Below are 16,431 nucleotides of genomic sequence, written 5' to 3'. Positions count from 1 at the left end.
GTGTGTTTTATATTTTTCTTTAGGGATATTTTAGACAATGTACCATATAAAAAGGCATACTTAGATAATTTTTAAGCATGAGGTATATTTAACTAAATACACTACTTTTAAGGTATATTTAATTAAAAACCCCTGTATTATGAGAAATAATTCCTGTGTAATGATTTTAACTTATAACGCAATAATAAATTGAAAATACCGAAATACCCCCTTATATTTGACAAGGGTACTATATGTCGTCTACTTACTAAGCTTTTACACGACATGACATACAACTTTAACCCTGTTGTAAAAATTAAGCGAGTCGTGTTTGGTATTTGATAATGTAGTTTACGGACTGCATATCGTTTTCTTAGTTTGCTTATAAATGAAGATGTACTGCTAGGCTATTGCACATGCTTTTTCTTTTGACTTATATATAATAGGTACACGTGTACCATTTTGAAATCGCTACTTGCTCCAGTGCTATTTGGTTTCAGCATACAAATTCATGAATCTTGATATCATCTCGGAGACTGGGATAGCTCAGCGGATTTTTTCATTTCTTTTAACTAAGAAGTGAAACAAAGCACAGCAATCCTGCCTCCTGCTGAATGCCAATTAAGAAAGCTGTAAGTGGTTATGAGAAAAATCTTGCAGGTTCTCAGGAGTTGATGAAGATAAATGAAATAAAGAAGAAGAATCAATGCCACAAATAGTACAATGGAATTACAAGGATATGAATATCATTGAATGTACTTAACATGATTCTATGGTCAATTCAGAAGAAACTAAAATTTCTGCAAACTTAAGATTAAAATTTCTGCAAACTTTCATTCACTAATTCCTTCACAGAAACACTTAAAAACCAGCAGGGGCCAGTCATCAGATGAAGCTTTAGGAAGGGGAAGGCCCGGGCTCAAAGAGTGGAGGGCAGCAGCATCTGAACAACCCGCAGCAGCTCAGAAACCACAAACTACACGATGTGTACAAAAGAGTACATGGAAAAAAGAAGTGCATAATCATTGTCATATCCAAACTTTGCTGCGATTTCATTGATGCAAATATGAAAAAAAGGAAAAAATAAAAATAAAAGTGAAATGGACATCTTACCATGAGTCTAAGAACCCTCTGCTGGGTGCGGCAGGGCGTGCAGGCGGCAGTAGTGGCGTGCTTGGCGGAGGAGGAGGGTCCATTACTGGTCCAAAAAGCTTAAAACAGCTGCTCAAAATGACAGGCAACAAGAGACTTGCTTCTGCATAAGAGAGAGGCTGTTGGGGTTGTCTCAGTAAATAACTTACTATCATGTCCAAAAGTTGCACCTTCCTGTCTTCCAAGTCAATTCTCATCTGCCATTCAAAGAGAGGCTTCAGGATTGTAAAAGGTACACGTAGTAGACTTGCGGACGGCTACTTTTGAAGTACTGGCGATAAAAAGAAAGGATCATTTAATATTTGCCATCAGCTCATAACAAGGCATGATATAAACTCTCATAATTGGAAGCATTCAGTTGCTTCCACGTTGCCGATCCATAGAGTCTAAAAGCCTCCACAATTTCATAAAACGGATGCGGTTTTTTCCTGTTTTTGGAGTTCAAGAAGATCATGTCCACACTTGCTTCTCAAGCTCGTTAAAACTTGAGTAACCCTCAACTCAGCTCAACTATGCCTTAATTCCAAAATAAATAAATGAATCAAATACTTGCACATTGAAACATAATGTTTTTTGACAGTAACTAGTTTGAAATTTGACATTATAAATGACTTACTGTACAAACACGAACATATATACAACAACAAAGAAAAGGAAATGATCAAATATAAAAACAACCTTTGATATAATTTTTTCATGCATCAGAAAAATGAATCAAATGGAGCAAGTCCTCTGAAAAACCTCTTTGCTTCCTCTAAAATAATTAGATAACCTCCTCCAGCCTAGAGCAGCACCAAGAAACCAAAACAAATTTTTACACCAAAGGAATTTATTCTGGACCGAATAAATAGTTACTCTTTTCCAGAGTCCTTCGCACATGTGGGATATTTTGTCAGGGGGAATTAACATTTTTCATGCAGAACGATTCAAACCGAGGCTCAGTTAAGTCCACTGTTTCAATGTCTGGGGCACGACTACTCCTAACTTCTGAGGTCAGAAGGAGCAGCTTCTCCATGTACTCAGTTGAAACTGTATCTTCTTCCTTACTATTGCTTCTGGTATTAAGAGTAATGTCAGTGTCTACTGCCTGTGAGCACCTAGGTGACCCAAAAGATGTTGCCTTCTTCAACTCTTCTGATTCAATGAGTGTCTCAAATAGATTGTCTGGTCTTTCTATGGATGGTTCCTTCTCCCTGCCACCGGCTGAAAATATCTAGAAAAATTACCAACAGCGTAAATCCACACATCTTTTTTCAAGTTTGAGTGAAATATGACTAAACAGTGAGCAAGTGAGATAAGTGCTACACCTAAATCTCTTCATGGTTAACTACTGTAAGAAGATAAAAAAAGCAAATAACTATTTTATTTTGTTAATATTTTAGAAAGGGTCACAGAAAGTGGAACGACTAGATTAAAAAAGTTTTAAATGCCATATTGTAGCATTCAATGGAGCAAGTAATACTCCCCATCTGATATTGAAGCACATGACAATTCTTTAGAAACTCTTGGGAATGAGTTGCGGTTGAAGCTCAGACTTCATAAAGTAGTCCGAATACCATGGAATAAACACTGGTTAACCATCCAATTTCTCAAGAACTGGAAATAACACAGGCAGTCACTAGTAGTTCCTCAACAGGGCATTTATAAAATTCCTTAATGGAGTCTCAAGAGTGTGAAGCGACATGCACACGTTGCAATTGATTTTCAGGGTGGATGTCAACTGAAAGTACATAAAACTACTTAGTAACATGGTAATTACCTGAAAGAGATTCAGAGAAATGTTTCTTCTTCTGGACTTATCCGGTGCTATGGTTGAGAGGATTTGCACAACCTCACTCATGGTTGGTCGAGCATCAGGGTCCAACTGTAGGCACTCCTTTGCAAGGTAAGCCATAATCTGCATCTCTTCTTTGGGAAAATCCCCTTTTAAGCGTGGATCAGGCAACTCAGATATCACTGTTCCACTGTCCTGTAAACGAGGGGTTGCCTACACAAGACGAGATACACACAAATCATATCCACATTTTGTCAAATATGATCTAGATATATACCAGTCGCAGTCTGCAAAATCAAAGCCACACAATCTTGATTATGAGAATGCAGCTCTGAAACTTGTAAGCAGTAGAAACTAGAAATTGGGACTGACAAGACACTTCACCTAGTTTGCATAAGTGCAATGTGTTTTATACCAATGTGTGTGCATTCTGATGAAATCATAAGCTGGATGTCAGAGTAATTATAAGCTAAGAGGCATGATCTTAGTCTATAATGAACATAAAAGTTTAGGTGATTGCCCAATAATTAATTATTAAATCAGCTTACAAGGAAGCTTTGACAAATAGAAGCATCAGTTATGATGGACTTTACCCACAGAACAAGGCTTTCTTCCCCTTTGGTAATTGATCTATGGATTGGTTGCCGACCAGTAATAAGTTCAAGTAGAACTACCCCAAAACTGAAAACATCTGACATGAGAGACGCTCTTCCAACCATAGCATACTCTGGTGCAAAATAGCCAAATGTTCCCTGCATTCTTGCTGGAGAACTGGAACAACTGGGAAGGCCATCAGCTTTTAAACGTTTAGCCATACCAAGATCAGTTATCTGCACATGTTTAATAATTAAATAAATATCTATGCTAAATAAGAATATAAATTTATGAACATTGAAATTATAGATGTATTACTAATTCAACCATATGCACGGTCAACTCCACTTTTTGGCCCCCCCCCCCCCCCCCCGCCCCCCGGCGCTGCTTCACTCGAATTTAATACTTTTTATGGAGATTTAGAGAAATCAAGATTCTTACTTTTGCATTCAAATTCTCATCAAGAAGTATATTTGAAGATTTGATGTCTCTGTGCAAAATTCTTGGTGCAGCTGCTTCATGTAGATACTCCAAACCCCTAGCAGCTCCAATTGCAATTGCTACACGAGTATCCCAGTTCATGCCCTCTACCAACACCCCGTCCAAACAATCCCTCAGATTACCATTAGGCATGAACTCAAATACCAGTAGCCTCATAGCATGTTTCCCACGGAACTCCGAACAGTAGCCAACCAACGGCACCACATGACAATGATGAAGTCTTGATAACATATCAACCTGAGGAGAACAACAAATTTTCAGTGGCTCCAGTGTCAAGGGGATTTTTTTTTGGTTTTTTTACCTTATTTATTTTGAGAAATAAATGAAGAGAGAAAAGGCTAAAATTTAAACAACACATGAAACCCTCTGTCAAGTTGACATTGTACCTCCGTTAAAAAGACAGAGTCAGCATTAGGCCCTCCCTGAGTTTTGAATCGCTTAACCGCCACAATTCTACCATCTGTGAGTTGACCTCGATACACATAGCTACTTCCCCCTTGTCCTACAATATTGGAACCAGAGAATTTATCTGTTGCATGTTCCAAAGCAGAGTATGAGAATCGGATAATCGTTCCATGTATAGTCCATGTTTTGCTCCTACAAAATGTAGTCTTCAGGAAACAGCCTGGAAAATAGAAAATACAGAATTACAGAAATTTATCAAGTCCAAGTTGGGGGTGGAGGGAAGATGAAAATATGTTAGTACTGTGTGCAAATAGTACAATATATGCATTCAGCTTTTCAGAATTAGTAAACCTAAGGAATGATTAGCAACTGATAGGTCATTTCAGATAAACAACTTAATTTCGTCATGGATAGAGGTTATAACCATTTGTATTAGCCCATTTACCTGTCGCAAGATCAATAGGGGAGACAACCTCAACTCTAGTTTCAGGAACTGATGTAATCCTGTGACTTATTAAGTTGGTAGCACTGTTGCAACTTTCTTTATCCGAAGAAATAACAGATGATCGGAGATGGAACTTGCCCTTTCGATAGACGTAGCATAGTACCAGCATGAGAAATGCAATTGTTGTGAGTATTACACATAGTAATAGAACGATCACAACAACTTTACTTGAAATGTGCTTCCCTGAAGCTTTCACGCCGCTGACAGAACCTGTTAAGCAATTGAATGCCACTGGTAAGCTCCTGAACTCTATCATTTGAACATCAGAAAATGAATAATAATCTAATAGATAAAACATAAGTATCATGTATACATAAACTGCATGATTTTTAATCATTGGGGCAATATTTCTGAATTCATACTATATGTTACCAAAAATTCTATCCAAAAAAGCCTAACAATCTGGTTCTTTTTTTATCCAGCCATTGATTTAATATTAAACCAATACTAGAAGATATCAAATCTTTGATTATTCATGATTCCTTAGAACAAGTAGTCCTAATAAAGCAATCTGCTTGAAAAAAACAAATGATTATTTTGAAACTAAACGGTCAATGTAAATGCGTCAATAAAATATATTACCACTAAGACCTATTGAATTGTTCAAAGATATTATTTCTGTAAGGAGTAATAAAGGAAAAGGTACCTGACGTGCAGGTGCAGCTAGCAAAACAGGTGGTATCATAGCTGTTAGCTGCTACTTTAGGTAATCCATCAGCAGCACATATACATGTCCATTTACGTTCACTTGATCCTCCAACTGCTACATAGATGACTAATGCAGTCAGTCTTTCATATCATTCAAACATGATGTACATAAATGTTTGCAGACACATAAAGCCTTGGCATGAGGTATTCCTAAGTCATTCAACAAAATTTACTCTCAAATAAAAAGATGAATGTACAGCATCAAACATCATGACTTTACGTACAGGGTTCTTTTCATTCTTTAAAAATAGTAATAATAATAAAAGAAAGAAACAACGGGTTGGGGTGAGAGTGTGTAAGTGGAATACATTAGAGTGTCAAGTGGTCTTTCCTGAAGAATAAAAAAATCTGACAACTAGTGATTCCAAAATGAATATTTTAAAAATAGTATGTCAAGGACTCTAAATTATTCAATCCTACTTTCTAGTTGGAAATTGACTAAAAAATGGATGAGGTTTTATTTACTTTTATAGTCATTATACTGACAGAGATATCAAGAAACCCTTATTGTTTAACCGTCAAATATGAGAAAAATGGCCTTGTATACTCTAGATAAGGGTTTTTAGAATCGTGAATATTCTGCGTTTATCCAGGTTAGCACATAGCTACATAGACTTCCCTGGAACTTATTTTTCGTTCCATCTCCTAAATATTTTCCTGCCACTAAAGTGAACATATATTTAGGTGAAGTAAACTATTAACAGGTAACGAGATCATGCACTATTGAATCATTTTATCCCCAAAAAAAAAATGCTAATAGCAATTTAAAAATTCTGGATGATTATACCATAAAATCAGCAGCATACCAGGACTGCAATCACAGGATCTAGAGCAGTTCAATTTCAGAATATTACTCTGGTCTCCTTGCAATGATGAAGAACAGGTGCACTTCCAATTTTTTTGCCCTGATCTCTCAGAAAGTTTATCTGCCACATAGTAAACAACCAAAATGAGAGCTTCGCAGCTATTATTTAAATAGTAGCAATTATGGTGCAATTCCTTTGTACATTGCACAAACAGAAAATCTTATCTGCAGTAAGTTGTTGACTTGGGGATGTCAAAAGCACCCTTGGGTTTTGCAATTTTCCTAACTTCTCCAAGCAGACATTTTCTAAAGGTTCATTGCATACGAATTGTGTCGAGCAAGATAACAGGCTTTGCCATACCTTATCCCAGCCACCCTTGGGTGTATATACTATGTCCTATAATTTTGTTATGGGACAGAAAAGTAGATATAGAAAATCAAAACATCACAAACATTAATACCAACCACAAATACTTCGCTGAATCCAGATCAAACCAATGAGACAAGCAAAGGTAACTTTCACTTGGAGCTTCATTTATGCAAATGCAGACACTGGAGAGAAAGAAAAGGCCAGTTAATCGAATGTTTAAATTCCAGAATTAATCCTACAATAACAAAACAACATTTATTTAAAATCCGACAGATCCCCCCCTCTCACTCTTATCGTGTGACATCAGCACTTTGATCTTTGAGAAGATCAATTGATTTACTAGATTTCATAAATAATATGGTGGATCATGTCATTTACAAGCTTTTGAGATTAGATATTGACAAAAGAATATAAGCAGTAGTTCTCCAAGTAATTCCAAACTTGTGATAAGACAACAAAATGCGAGCAAACAAGTATTGATGAGAGAAATATAGAGACACTCAATCCTCATTGAATTTGCAACTGTAAATGAAGCATTAGACTAAATATTTTAGTTCCTCCTGATTCTATCACTCCTTATAACAAAAATACATAATTCCCATCCGGTAAATTTTGCAGATATATAATTCTATCTGGTAAGCCATATGAACAACAATCATGAGTAATTCCCAGAAATAATTACAAAGTGAATAACATAGTTTAAAGCAGTCAAAAACTCAAACTTATTGGGAGAATCATTTAAAAGAGCATTATGATAAAAAAAAATTCCAAAACATATTGAGAGATAATAAGAAAGGAGAATAATAACCTTCATTGGTAACCAGAAGTCTACTCTTCAGACTCTTTTGTTCTTAGATCTGCCAATCTGCCCAAAACATACAACAACAAAAGCTTTGAGCATATGCAAAACAAGAGGCAGATAGGAACCACTAGATTTAAAAATATGAAAATCCAGGTCCGGAAAACATGGACGATCCAATGAAGAAACCTAAAAATAAATAAATAAAAAGCATATACAAGAACCTGAAAACATGGTGGAAAAATTTCACTGTAGATCAATAGAACGGTGTTAACAAACAAAGATGTTTGACAATATTTAAGACAAATTACAAATTTACAGGGGAGGAAACTCAAGTTCAATTGAATAAAGGTCTCCTGCTATCAGACCAAGAGTTAAGATTGTGATATTTCAAGAACATTTCAAATGCATTAAAAAACCAAGAAAACAATGTAAATGAAATTGGAGGGATTAGGAATTGAAAACTTCTGGGTTGGCCAACAAACAAGGGAAGCTTCCAATCTTATTCAATTTACAGTACAAAGTACCCAATGTAGAAAGATAAAACAACTAGTCTACTACTATAAAGGGTTCTACATTAGCAACCATTTATGGTACTCTTATTAGCAATCAACTGTTGTGAGCTAGCTGCACTCTGTAAGATAATGATACATAACCAAAAGTCATAAATGCACTATTGTCTGTCCAAAGAAGCAGGCACATGTACAGTATTTCAATACAAGTTGCAACAGCATGCAGTTTAGTTACATGAAGCAATTAAGACAGAAGCTCAGCTGGGCTGCAAGTTCTTTTATAAACTAATGACCCCTCAAAACGAATCACACAGTTCACTAAGATTGTCGACAAGAGTCATGCACTTAATGCAATTTCATCAACAATTTCTAGAACAAAAAAGAATCCAAAGCCAGAGTTCAATAGAGAAAATTAAATAAAAAGCACTAAAATGACATACCCATTTAGTCAAAACTCCTCAAATTCTTGACAAAAAATGCAGAACCAAGTAAAGCAATCATACCCAGAAGATAAACTGATAACTATTAAAAGGATAAAAAGTCTATAAAGGACAATGCTGAATAAAACAGAAAGAGATTGATGAGTTGATGAAAAATAATCAAAAGGGTCATTGGATTTCGCTAGCAATAATTAGATAAATAAATCAGCACTTTCATTGAAAGCAACCCATTTGCACACCTGACAGAGACTCCTCAACCATTCTAGTAGCTAAAATCACTGCTTAAAATTAAAAGCTCATAAATTTTCCTACATGGTTCTGTCTTAGAAAAGGAAATTTTTTTTCAAAACAAAAATCATAAACAAAAAAGGGAATAATTTCTATAAAATCCAAAACGGGGCAACGGCTACAAAAACTTGTCTTCAAATCAAAGCCATATGTTACATTTTTTGTAGAGTAGAGTTTCAAACGTAACGCTGAAAGTTGACCCCACCTGAGTGGGTGTCGGCTGCCCGGAACAGACACTGAACATTGCATCATGTGGGCCCCGGTGCGACGAAGATGGGGACCACCTTCTGACCATCAAACTACCGCGTGCTGTATTTTTTAGATCAGATGGTGATGATCAATGACGTGGGGTTCGTCCGCAGACCAGCCGTTAACCATCGATCATTGAAACTAATGAATCTCCTCCTCCTTAATTTAGTACAATGCCAGTCAAAACTAAAAAACTGGTCTCTGCTCAATTTAGTAAAATGCCAATTAAAGACTGTGTACAAACTTTTACTGAAAAAAATGCAACAAGTTAAACATAAAAGCACTTGGAAATAGAAATAGTTTATAAAAAGACGGCGAGAATGGCGTACCTAAACAGAAGTGACAGCTTCTCTTTTCTTTTCTTTGTTTTGTTTTTTTGCTGTTGTCAGCGTGTACGTGTCTCCAACAGCAATGCTAATGCTACGCTGTCTCCTCTCAGCTACTGAAGCACTTAAAAAAAATAAATAAATAAATAAAGCAGCTTCTTGCATTTAAGCACTTCTGTAGTTCTGTAGCTTAGTTAAAGTACTCGTGTTACCAGATGCAAAAACAGAAAATGTGGGCAATCGAATGAATGAAATGAAGCGCATTAGAAATGGGGTCTCCATGCACTGATGACGAGGTGGCGCCCCCATACTTAATGCAGGGGATCACGTGGCAGTCCAATACTCGATATGTGCATACCTGCCAACCGTTTTCCTTTTTTTTTTTTTTTCTTTTTTTATATGGGCGTGACAGATTATTATCCGTCTGATTAAAGATAATATTCTATGATTAGTCTTGACTTTATTTAATTAAATAGCTCATTGATGTTGTTAGTGAAAAGGTTAATACCATGAGAAGGGGAGACACTGACACAGGACGACGATGTATCGTTACGATGGAAATATCGGCACTTCCAAGTTCCAAGTTTCTTTCTTCCAACAATATCTCCTAGGAATCGTTGATAATTTAATTAATCAGTGCTTAATGAGGGTTTATATCGATATCACATGTTGTAATATAAACTTTGTATTCCAAGCACTCTGTAAATGTATATTTATCAATTAATTTTTATCTCAATAGAAAAAAAAGTAATTTTTGAATATTAAGATGAGGGTTTTGAATATATCTTAATTCAAATAGATTAGTTATCTTTGAGAAATAAATTTTAATTATTTACTATAATGCCAAAAAAAATATCAAAAACTAATATAGAAATATTCACAATAAAATTTTGAAATAAGGTTAAGGTACCTATAATTATAATATAATTCTTCCTGGGGCATCTTTGAATGAATAGTATTTCAGCGTCCATCAACGTGGGTTCTCCAAATTTCATGTTTAACGTTTCTCCTTAAATTTCAAGGAATTTATTAAATCAGTCGATTTGTCCCCATTTTATGAAAAATTGACGGCTCCTATTCTTCAAATCAAGTATCTTACATTGTTCTTATCTATTCGGATTTGGGAGCTCTTGTCTGATATTGAGTACGCATCATCAACAAAATCCACAACTTAGGAGGCAATCCATTGAATGGTGGTCATGGACTCATTGGGCTGGTGGCACAGGGATTCCAAGCCTTGTTGATATACAATCGGACGCATTCAGATTATTCTTTTTGTTGCTTTGTTTTGTTGCGGCAACGGGTGCCTTTTTTACCCAAAAATATGATGCCTCAAAGTTTCAAGCTTTGGATGAAATATAAGACAAAAATTTTCAACCTGCATTTCATCAGTCTTAATAACTTTTGCCGCGTTGTTGGATTTAACAAAAGATTCATTTTTGCATAAAACTTGACAAATCAGACATGAAATTCAGCACCAATTCCGTCTGAGCGTGCTTTGTCAAAACAAGATTGATCATAATTTTGTTTGGAAAAATAAAAAATAAAAAAGCAGTTATACCAATGATATATATAGTTGGAGAATTCGCCCCAAGTATCCCCACAATTACACTATTTATACCCCCTCTTCTCAAATACAAAAAACACCCACTTCAGGATATATACATTATCCCAGAATCAAACTATGTAAACCCCCTACTCCCTCTTTTTCCTTTTCACCATTTTTTTCCTTTTTCAACTCAGCTCGCCCCCAATTTTTTTTTTTATTCATTTACATAGCAATTCAAGTATATATACCCACCATTACCATGTAAAACCATTGCACCTTAGCTCTTTCTCTCTTCAGTTTATACCCCAAATCACAAAACAGAAAACAAATAAAAACTTAAAACGGAAAGGTCCATGGATATAGAATATGTGAATGTAGGGTGAGGAGAATTTTCAAAGACCAATCATAACCATTACCTCGGCTGCGGCCGGCCGGGAAATGACTGAGCTTGACGGAGTTTTCGTTGAGACGGAGGACGATTCCCCAAGATCATGGTTTGAGACCTGGTCACCATGTCAACCATTGATGGCGTTTGGTAAGCTTGCACAAGACTTGAACTATCAGTGGAATCACCTCGTGCGGTTGCTCTCTGCCACGAGTGAGAACTCAAACCTGATAAAACATAAGCCCTTCCAGATGACTCGTATATGCGACGGCTTGCCATCCTTTCTTGCATCTCCTTCAACTCAGCACATAACGCAATGCACAACTTGTCACAAGCCCGAGCAGAGACTGTCTCGGACAAAGCCCTACGGCAGCTCTCCAGGAGAGAGACGGCATTTGATAGATCACCATGTTCAGCTGCAGCTCTGGCCTCAGCCATTGCCTCTGCTGAGCGAAGCCTGTTTCTTTGCCTGTCTACTTCGATGGAGACAACAGGTTGCCCAGTCATTGCAGGTCTCTGGATCTTTACTTCACTAGGTTCATCAGAAATCACCATTTCTTTTGTAATGGGATTTCTAAAAGCACATTTTACCATTAGCAATGACATCTCTTTGCTTGAAACATTAGCTGGAATGTCAACTGTAACCAGAAAATCCCTTTCTTCTTCAGCATACAAGTCCCCAACATCAATAGAGCCTGTTCTTCCATCAGCCATCAAGCTGGTCTGGTAACTTCCTGCCTTTATTGAAGTTATTTGCAAACCCGGATGAACACATTCAATCTTGACCCCTACCTCCTGTGCTACCACACTCAATAGTCCTCCAATGCATTGCGCAAATGCATCCTGAATCACACCCTCGGCTTCTATGAAAGAAAACGTGCCCCCAGATATCTCAGAGATTGAATGCATTGAGGCAGCATCATGGTCTGCACCAAACCCAAATGCATGTACGGGAATTTGATAGCCAGTACCGCCATCGCGATGGATTGAAACAGGGAGAAGAGACTTGTAATCTGTTCGAGAATTGGCCCCACCGCCACCAGTCACAGTATATGTATCCTGCCCATCAGATAATAGGATGATACTGCCAACTGGGTTCTTCCACTGGCGATCTAATAACACCTTGGCACCTTTTTTCAAACCTTCAGCAATGTTTGTCCCACCATTTGAAGCTAGGGAATTAACGGCCTGTAAAGCCTCCTGCCTACCAGTCTCAGTCATTCGACGAAGAGGGAAAAGGCGACGAGCCGTGGAGGAGAAGGCAATGACAGAAAGCCTGTCAGAGGGGCCAAGATTCTGAATCACAAACCCCACTGCTCGTTTTAGCAAAGCAAGCTTGGTTCCCGCCATGCTGCCACTAACGTCAAGCACCGTTACAAGGTCAACTGGAGCTCGAGAATTTTGAGATACTGGCATCTGATTCTGGCAGCTGATATGTCTACCTCTAGGAGCCTTGAGATGGATCAGTATTGCAAAATTATTGTGAGATACGGCACTTGGGACAGCTGAAACTTCAGGATATGTTTGGACCTCTATTGTTCTACTACAATTGTTTTCGGCAGTTTCTGTTGTAGTTTCGTTGCCATTCTCAGGGACCTCATCTTGGAGATTCAAAACTTCATCATCATTGAAGGTACTAGGTTCAGGGGCATGAAAAACTGAATTAACCTGCCGACTCATATCTAGCTGAGGAGAAGGTAGTTGCTGTAAAATAGTCATCCAGGCATCATCCCGAGACCATCCTACACCATTGATTCTTGATCTTCCAGGGGGAAGATCAGATGCAGGGTTCTGAAATGGGACTTCTTTCCATTTTGCTCTGCAAACTGGGCAAATTTGGTTCCCATGTTTTACATTAGAAGTAATGCAATGGAAATGGAAAGAGTGGGAACATTCTGCAGTGAAAATGGCATGCCCGTGGCCCAGTTTTATAGAGGTTAGGCATATTGCACATGTCCTCTGCAGTTTTTAGAAGGATAAGCTATTAGTGCACAGGATTCCTTCAATCATTGTACGTAAGACTATGACCAGCAACAGCCAAGAGGCGCATGTAGAAGAAACAAATTGAAGTTACTGATGCAATTATAATTTCTTATGGAAGCTAACTAAGAGGGAGAGAAAGAAATGAAAAATTATTAAAGCTAAAATAACTACCAGCAGGATTACACAATGCCAGAAGAAAGTATTAAAAGGTTCCCAGTAATAACATGTAATTTTAAAAATTTCTTCCCAAATTTATTAAAAACAGTTTTAAGCATTATGCCAACAAATACCAATATCTCTAGACGTATTTACATCTCAAAATGAAAACCTGAAAGTTACAGATACTTCCGAGCATCAAGCGCCACGATGCTAAGCACCAAAATTTTCCAGACACTCCATGAATATCTTTCTTTTATCTTGGTCATTAATTAATCTATATGTTCACAATTCTGAAACAACTAGGGACCCAATGGATCTAACACATCAAATTAAATTCAATGAGACACTAACAATTTTAGAGCATTTAGAACTTCACATGAAAGCATTACAGAGATAAATTGCAACATAGCCTAGTCTGTCCCAGTAAACTTGAGAAGAGATCCCCCTCAAGAAGTTCTTTGGAAATCATTTAGGAAATCCTGAAAGCATTCTTCATTGGTGAATTTCCATTGCAAGAATAAAATATTTCTGCATATGTCTGCATATTACTGGAATGCATTTCAAAATCTAGTTGTGGCATTGGAACTAGCATTCCAATATCACAATCCCAAAGTGCTATATGGGCTTTTTAAGTAACACCACCAACAGCTGTAACTTGTAAAAGCATTGAAAATTTCAAATGTCACTATTGTCTCAGTGACCCCCTTTGTCTATGCACATAGCTCTATTATTGAGGCTGGTGGTGCATCAAAAGAAGAACTAGAAGGCAACCCATCTGCGCCACAAATCCCCCTCTCAAGAATTTTACAATTAAAAAATTGATAATAATGTTAAATCTTACCAGTAAATCAGCAAGCCAACCCAATAAAGAAGTCAAATCTTAGGTGGTCAAACCATTGCAAAAGAAAGCTAATGGGGAATTAAACAACCACCAAGCAGTGGACTGGTGACTTTTTGAAAAGTAAAAAAACAATCAAATAATACTAATCATGAATCTTTCAACACAGTAACCCAAAAAATAAAAAACATAAAAACAAATACAAAGAGCACATTAAAAGAAGTAAAAAAAAAATGATGGGCTAGTTTCAAAATTTTTATTTCCATTTTCTATTTCTTTTTCTTTTTTTGATAAGATCCATTTTCTATTTCTGAATCAACTGTATACAGCCCTTTTTCCTCAAATAACATTAAAAGGAGAGAGAGATACTTCATCAAGAGAAGGAGAAAAGTTAAGATAGATAACAGTGACAGTGTATTCCTTTTCTAATAAGCCAAATGAACAATGGTCCCTAATAAAAGGTCTAGTTAGTCCCACTTTCTCACCTTCACCCCCCACAGGCCACAACAAGAGAGTTGAAAATTACAAGACAACAAATTCCCATCTTCTGAAAATTCAGAATCTATCACATTATCACTTACCAATTCTATGCCCCACATGACAACAGCCTTGCGACTAGCTAGCTAACTACGCTAGTTAAAAGAAAAATCAAAATCCAAACTTCACAGTGACTCAAAAATGACAACAACAGTCACATAAAATTAAAAAAGAAAAAACCCAAAATAACAGAATTACAATGCAAAATTTCTATCCTCATGATAACTTAAACTCATTAAAAAAAAAGACACCAAAAAAAATGAACTTTAATAAAGAAACAGCTAAGATTAGCCAAAAAATAAAAAATAAAAATAATAACCTTTTAATATAATATGGCAAAAGCAAAAGTAAAAGTGGGTTTGGCGAGAAATAACCTTGGAGGATTTGGGGTTTCCGGATTTGGACAAGCGGTGGGCGGAGGAAGAGGGAGAGGTAGCCTGACCAGACGGAGAGAGGGAAACGGCGTCGGAGAGTCTTGGCTGAGTTGCTGTTGTTGTTATTGTTGAGTTTGATGAAGGTGACGATGGTGACGGTGAAGAGTCTCGGTCTCTAGCTTCAGGAACATATAAGCACATGTTCAAGCCAAGAGCCAGCTTTGCTTTTCTCCATTTGCTGCCGCTACCCATTGGATCTCTTACAATTACAAAACCAAGGTGAAAAAAAACAAAACAAATTAAAACAAAGCAAAAGAAAAGATAAGAGTCTGGTTCGAAGTTTTAGATCCTGAAACTGAAATGAAAAGGCAACATGGCTACGGCATTAAATGCTTTGTTAATAGGATATTGGTCTTGGACTCCTGGTAGCTACATGCCATGAAAAAGGGGACCAAAATGAATGAATGAATGAATGAATGAGATGAGATGAGGAGAGAGCGAAGAGTGATTTACAAGTGAAGGTTAATGGCTTAATGGCTAATGGGTTGATGGGGTTGGTTTTTGACTCTCTATCTTTGTTTAACTTCGGTGGGTAATGTTGTAATGTTTGTAATGTTACATGTAATGGAAATGGTGAGTGCTGATTGGTGACGGTCAGAGGTTAGCAGCCTTTTTGTTTATTGTGAGATTGAGATGGATGATGGGGCCCAATGAGTGTGTGTGATAGACTGTTGAATAATGGAAAGTTGGGGAAGATTTAATATTGTTTGATTTTCTAATTATTTTATTTCTTAGAGTTGCCCTTGTTTTTTGCATTTTCTTTTCTTTTTTCTTTTTTTTGGGGACATCTATTAGGAATTTTGATAGGGTAATAGTTGAATGCTTTGGTGGTTGAATGTGGTTGAGTGGTTGTACACTTGCATTAATGTATATAATTCTTTTTCTTTTCTAATCTCAAGTAGAAGGTGTAAAATTATTTAAAGAAATGAAATTGAACAAAATAATTTCTAACGAATATTAATGTATAAAGCTATTAATTTAATATCTAAATCACTTTATTGCTAATACCCATAAAATTATTGTCTATTGCCCTATTTTGTAAGAATTTGTTAACCTTATTTGTGATTTTTTTTTATTTTTTAATATTTTGTGAGTAAATTGATGTCACTATCTTTTTAATCGAAATCGTTGTTTTCACC

At 36.6% G+C, this 16,431-nt stretch overlaps 2 protein-coding genes across 10 annotated transcripts; both read right to left on the bottom strand.

Moving 5' to 3' along the window:
* Nucleotides 1–650: 650 nt before the first annotated feature.
* Nucleotides 651–9,432, bottom strand: LOC102619930 (receptor-like serine/threonine-protein kinase NCRK). Of its 9 annotated transcripts, none has more exons than XR_008051157.1 (12): nucleotides 8,545–8,921; nucleotides 7,602–7,658; nucleotides 6,889–6,975; nucleotides 6,425–6,544; nucleotides 5,557–5,673; nucleotides 4,851–5,120; nucleotides 4,387–4,625; nucleotides 3,941–4,237; nucleotides 3,499–3,735; nucleotides 2,891–3,118; nucleotides 1,093–2,344; nucleotides 651–955 (listed from the first exon to the last, which is right to left on the bottom strand). XR_008051157.1 is itself a non-coding variant. In XM_052432475.1 (12 exons), the coding sequence occupies exons 4-12, from the start codon at nucleotides 6,956–6,958 to the stop codon at nucleotides 2,024–2,026; spliced, it is 1,899 nt and encodes a 632-aa protein (XP_052288435.1). In that variant the 5' UTR covers nucleotides 6,959–6,975; nucleotides 7,602–7,658; nucleotides 8,545–8,661; nucleotides 8,784–8,915; the 3' UTR covers nucleotides 1,669–2,023. The 9 variants fall into 9 exon arrangements, 8 of the variants coding, with proteins under 8 accessions (XP_052288435.1, XP_052288436.1, XP_052288440.1 ...); XM_052432475.1 differs by lacking the exon at nucleotides 651–955 and having other exon boundaries at nucleotides 1,669–2,344; nucleotides 8,545–8,661; nucleotides 8,784–8,915; XM_052432476.1 differs by lacking the exon at nucleotides 651–955 and having other exon boundaries at nucleotides 1,669–2,344; nucleotides 8,545–8,626; nucleotides 8,784–8,910.
* Nucleotides 9,433–10,951: 1,519 nt separating this feature from the next.
* LOC102619637 (E3 ubiquitin-protein ligase WAV3-like) lies at nucleotides 10,952–15,836 on the bottom strand. The gene is made up of 2 exons (XM_006488001.4): nucleotides 15,233–15,836; nucleotides 10,952–13,300 (listed from the first exon to the last, which is right to left on the bottom strand). Exons 1-2 carry the CDS (start codon nucleotides 15,482–15,484, stop codon nucleotides 11,369–11,371), a joined length of 2,184 nt encoding a protein of 727 aa, XP_006488064.1. The 5' UTR covers nucleotides 15,485–15,836; the 3' UTR covers nucleotides 10,952–11,368.
* Between the last annotated feature and the right edge of the window lie 595 nt (nucleotides 15,837–16,431).

The sequence above is a fragment of the Citrus sinensis genome, chromosome 8 (assembly GCF_022201045.2).
Source record: "Citrus sinensis cultivar Valencia sweet orange chromosome 8, DVS_A1.0, whole genome shotgun sequence".
Lineage (NCBI taxonomy): Eukaryota > Viridiplantae > Streptophyta > Magnoliopsida > Sapindales > Rutaceae > Citrus > Citrus sinensis.
This window is presented reverse-complemented; position numbering and strand designations above follow the sequence as displayed.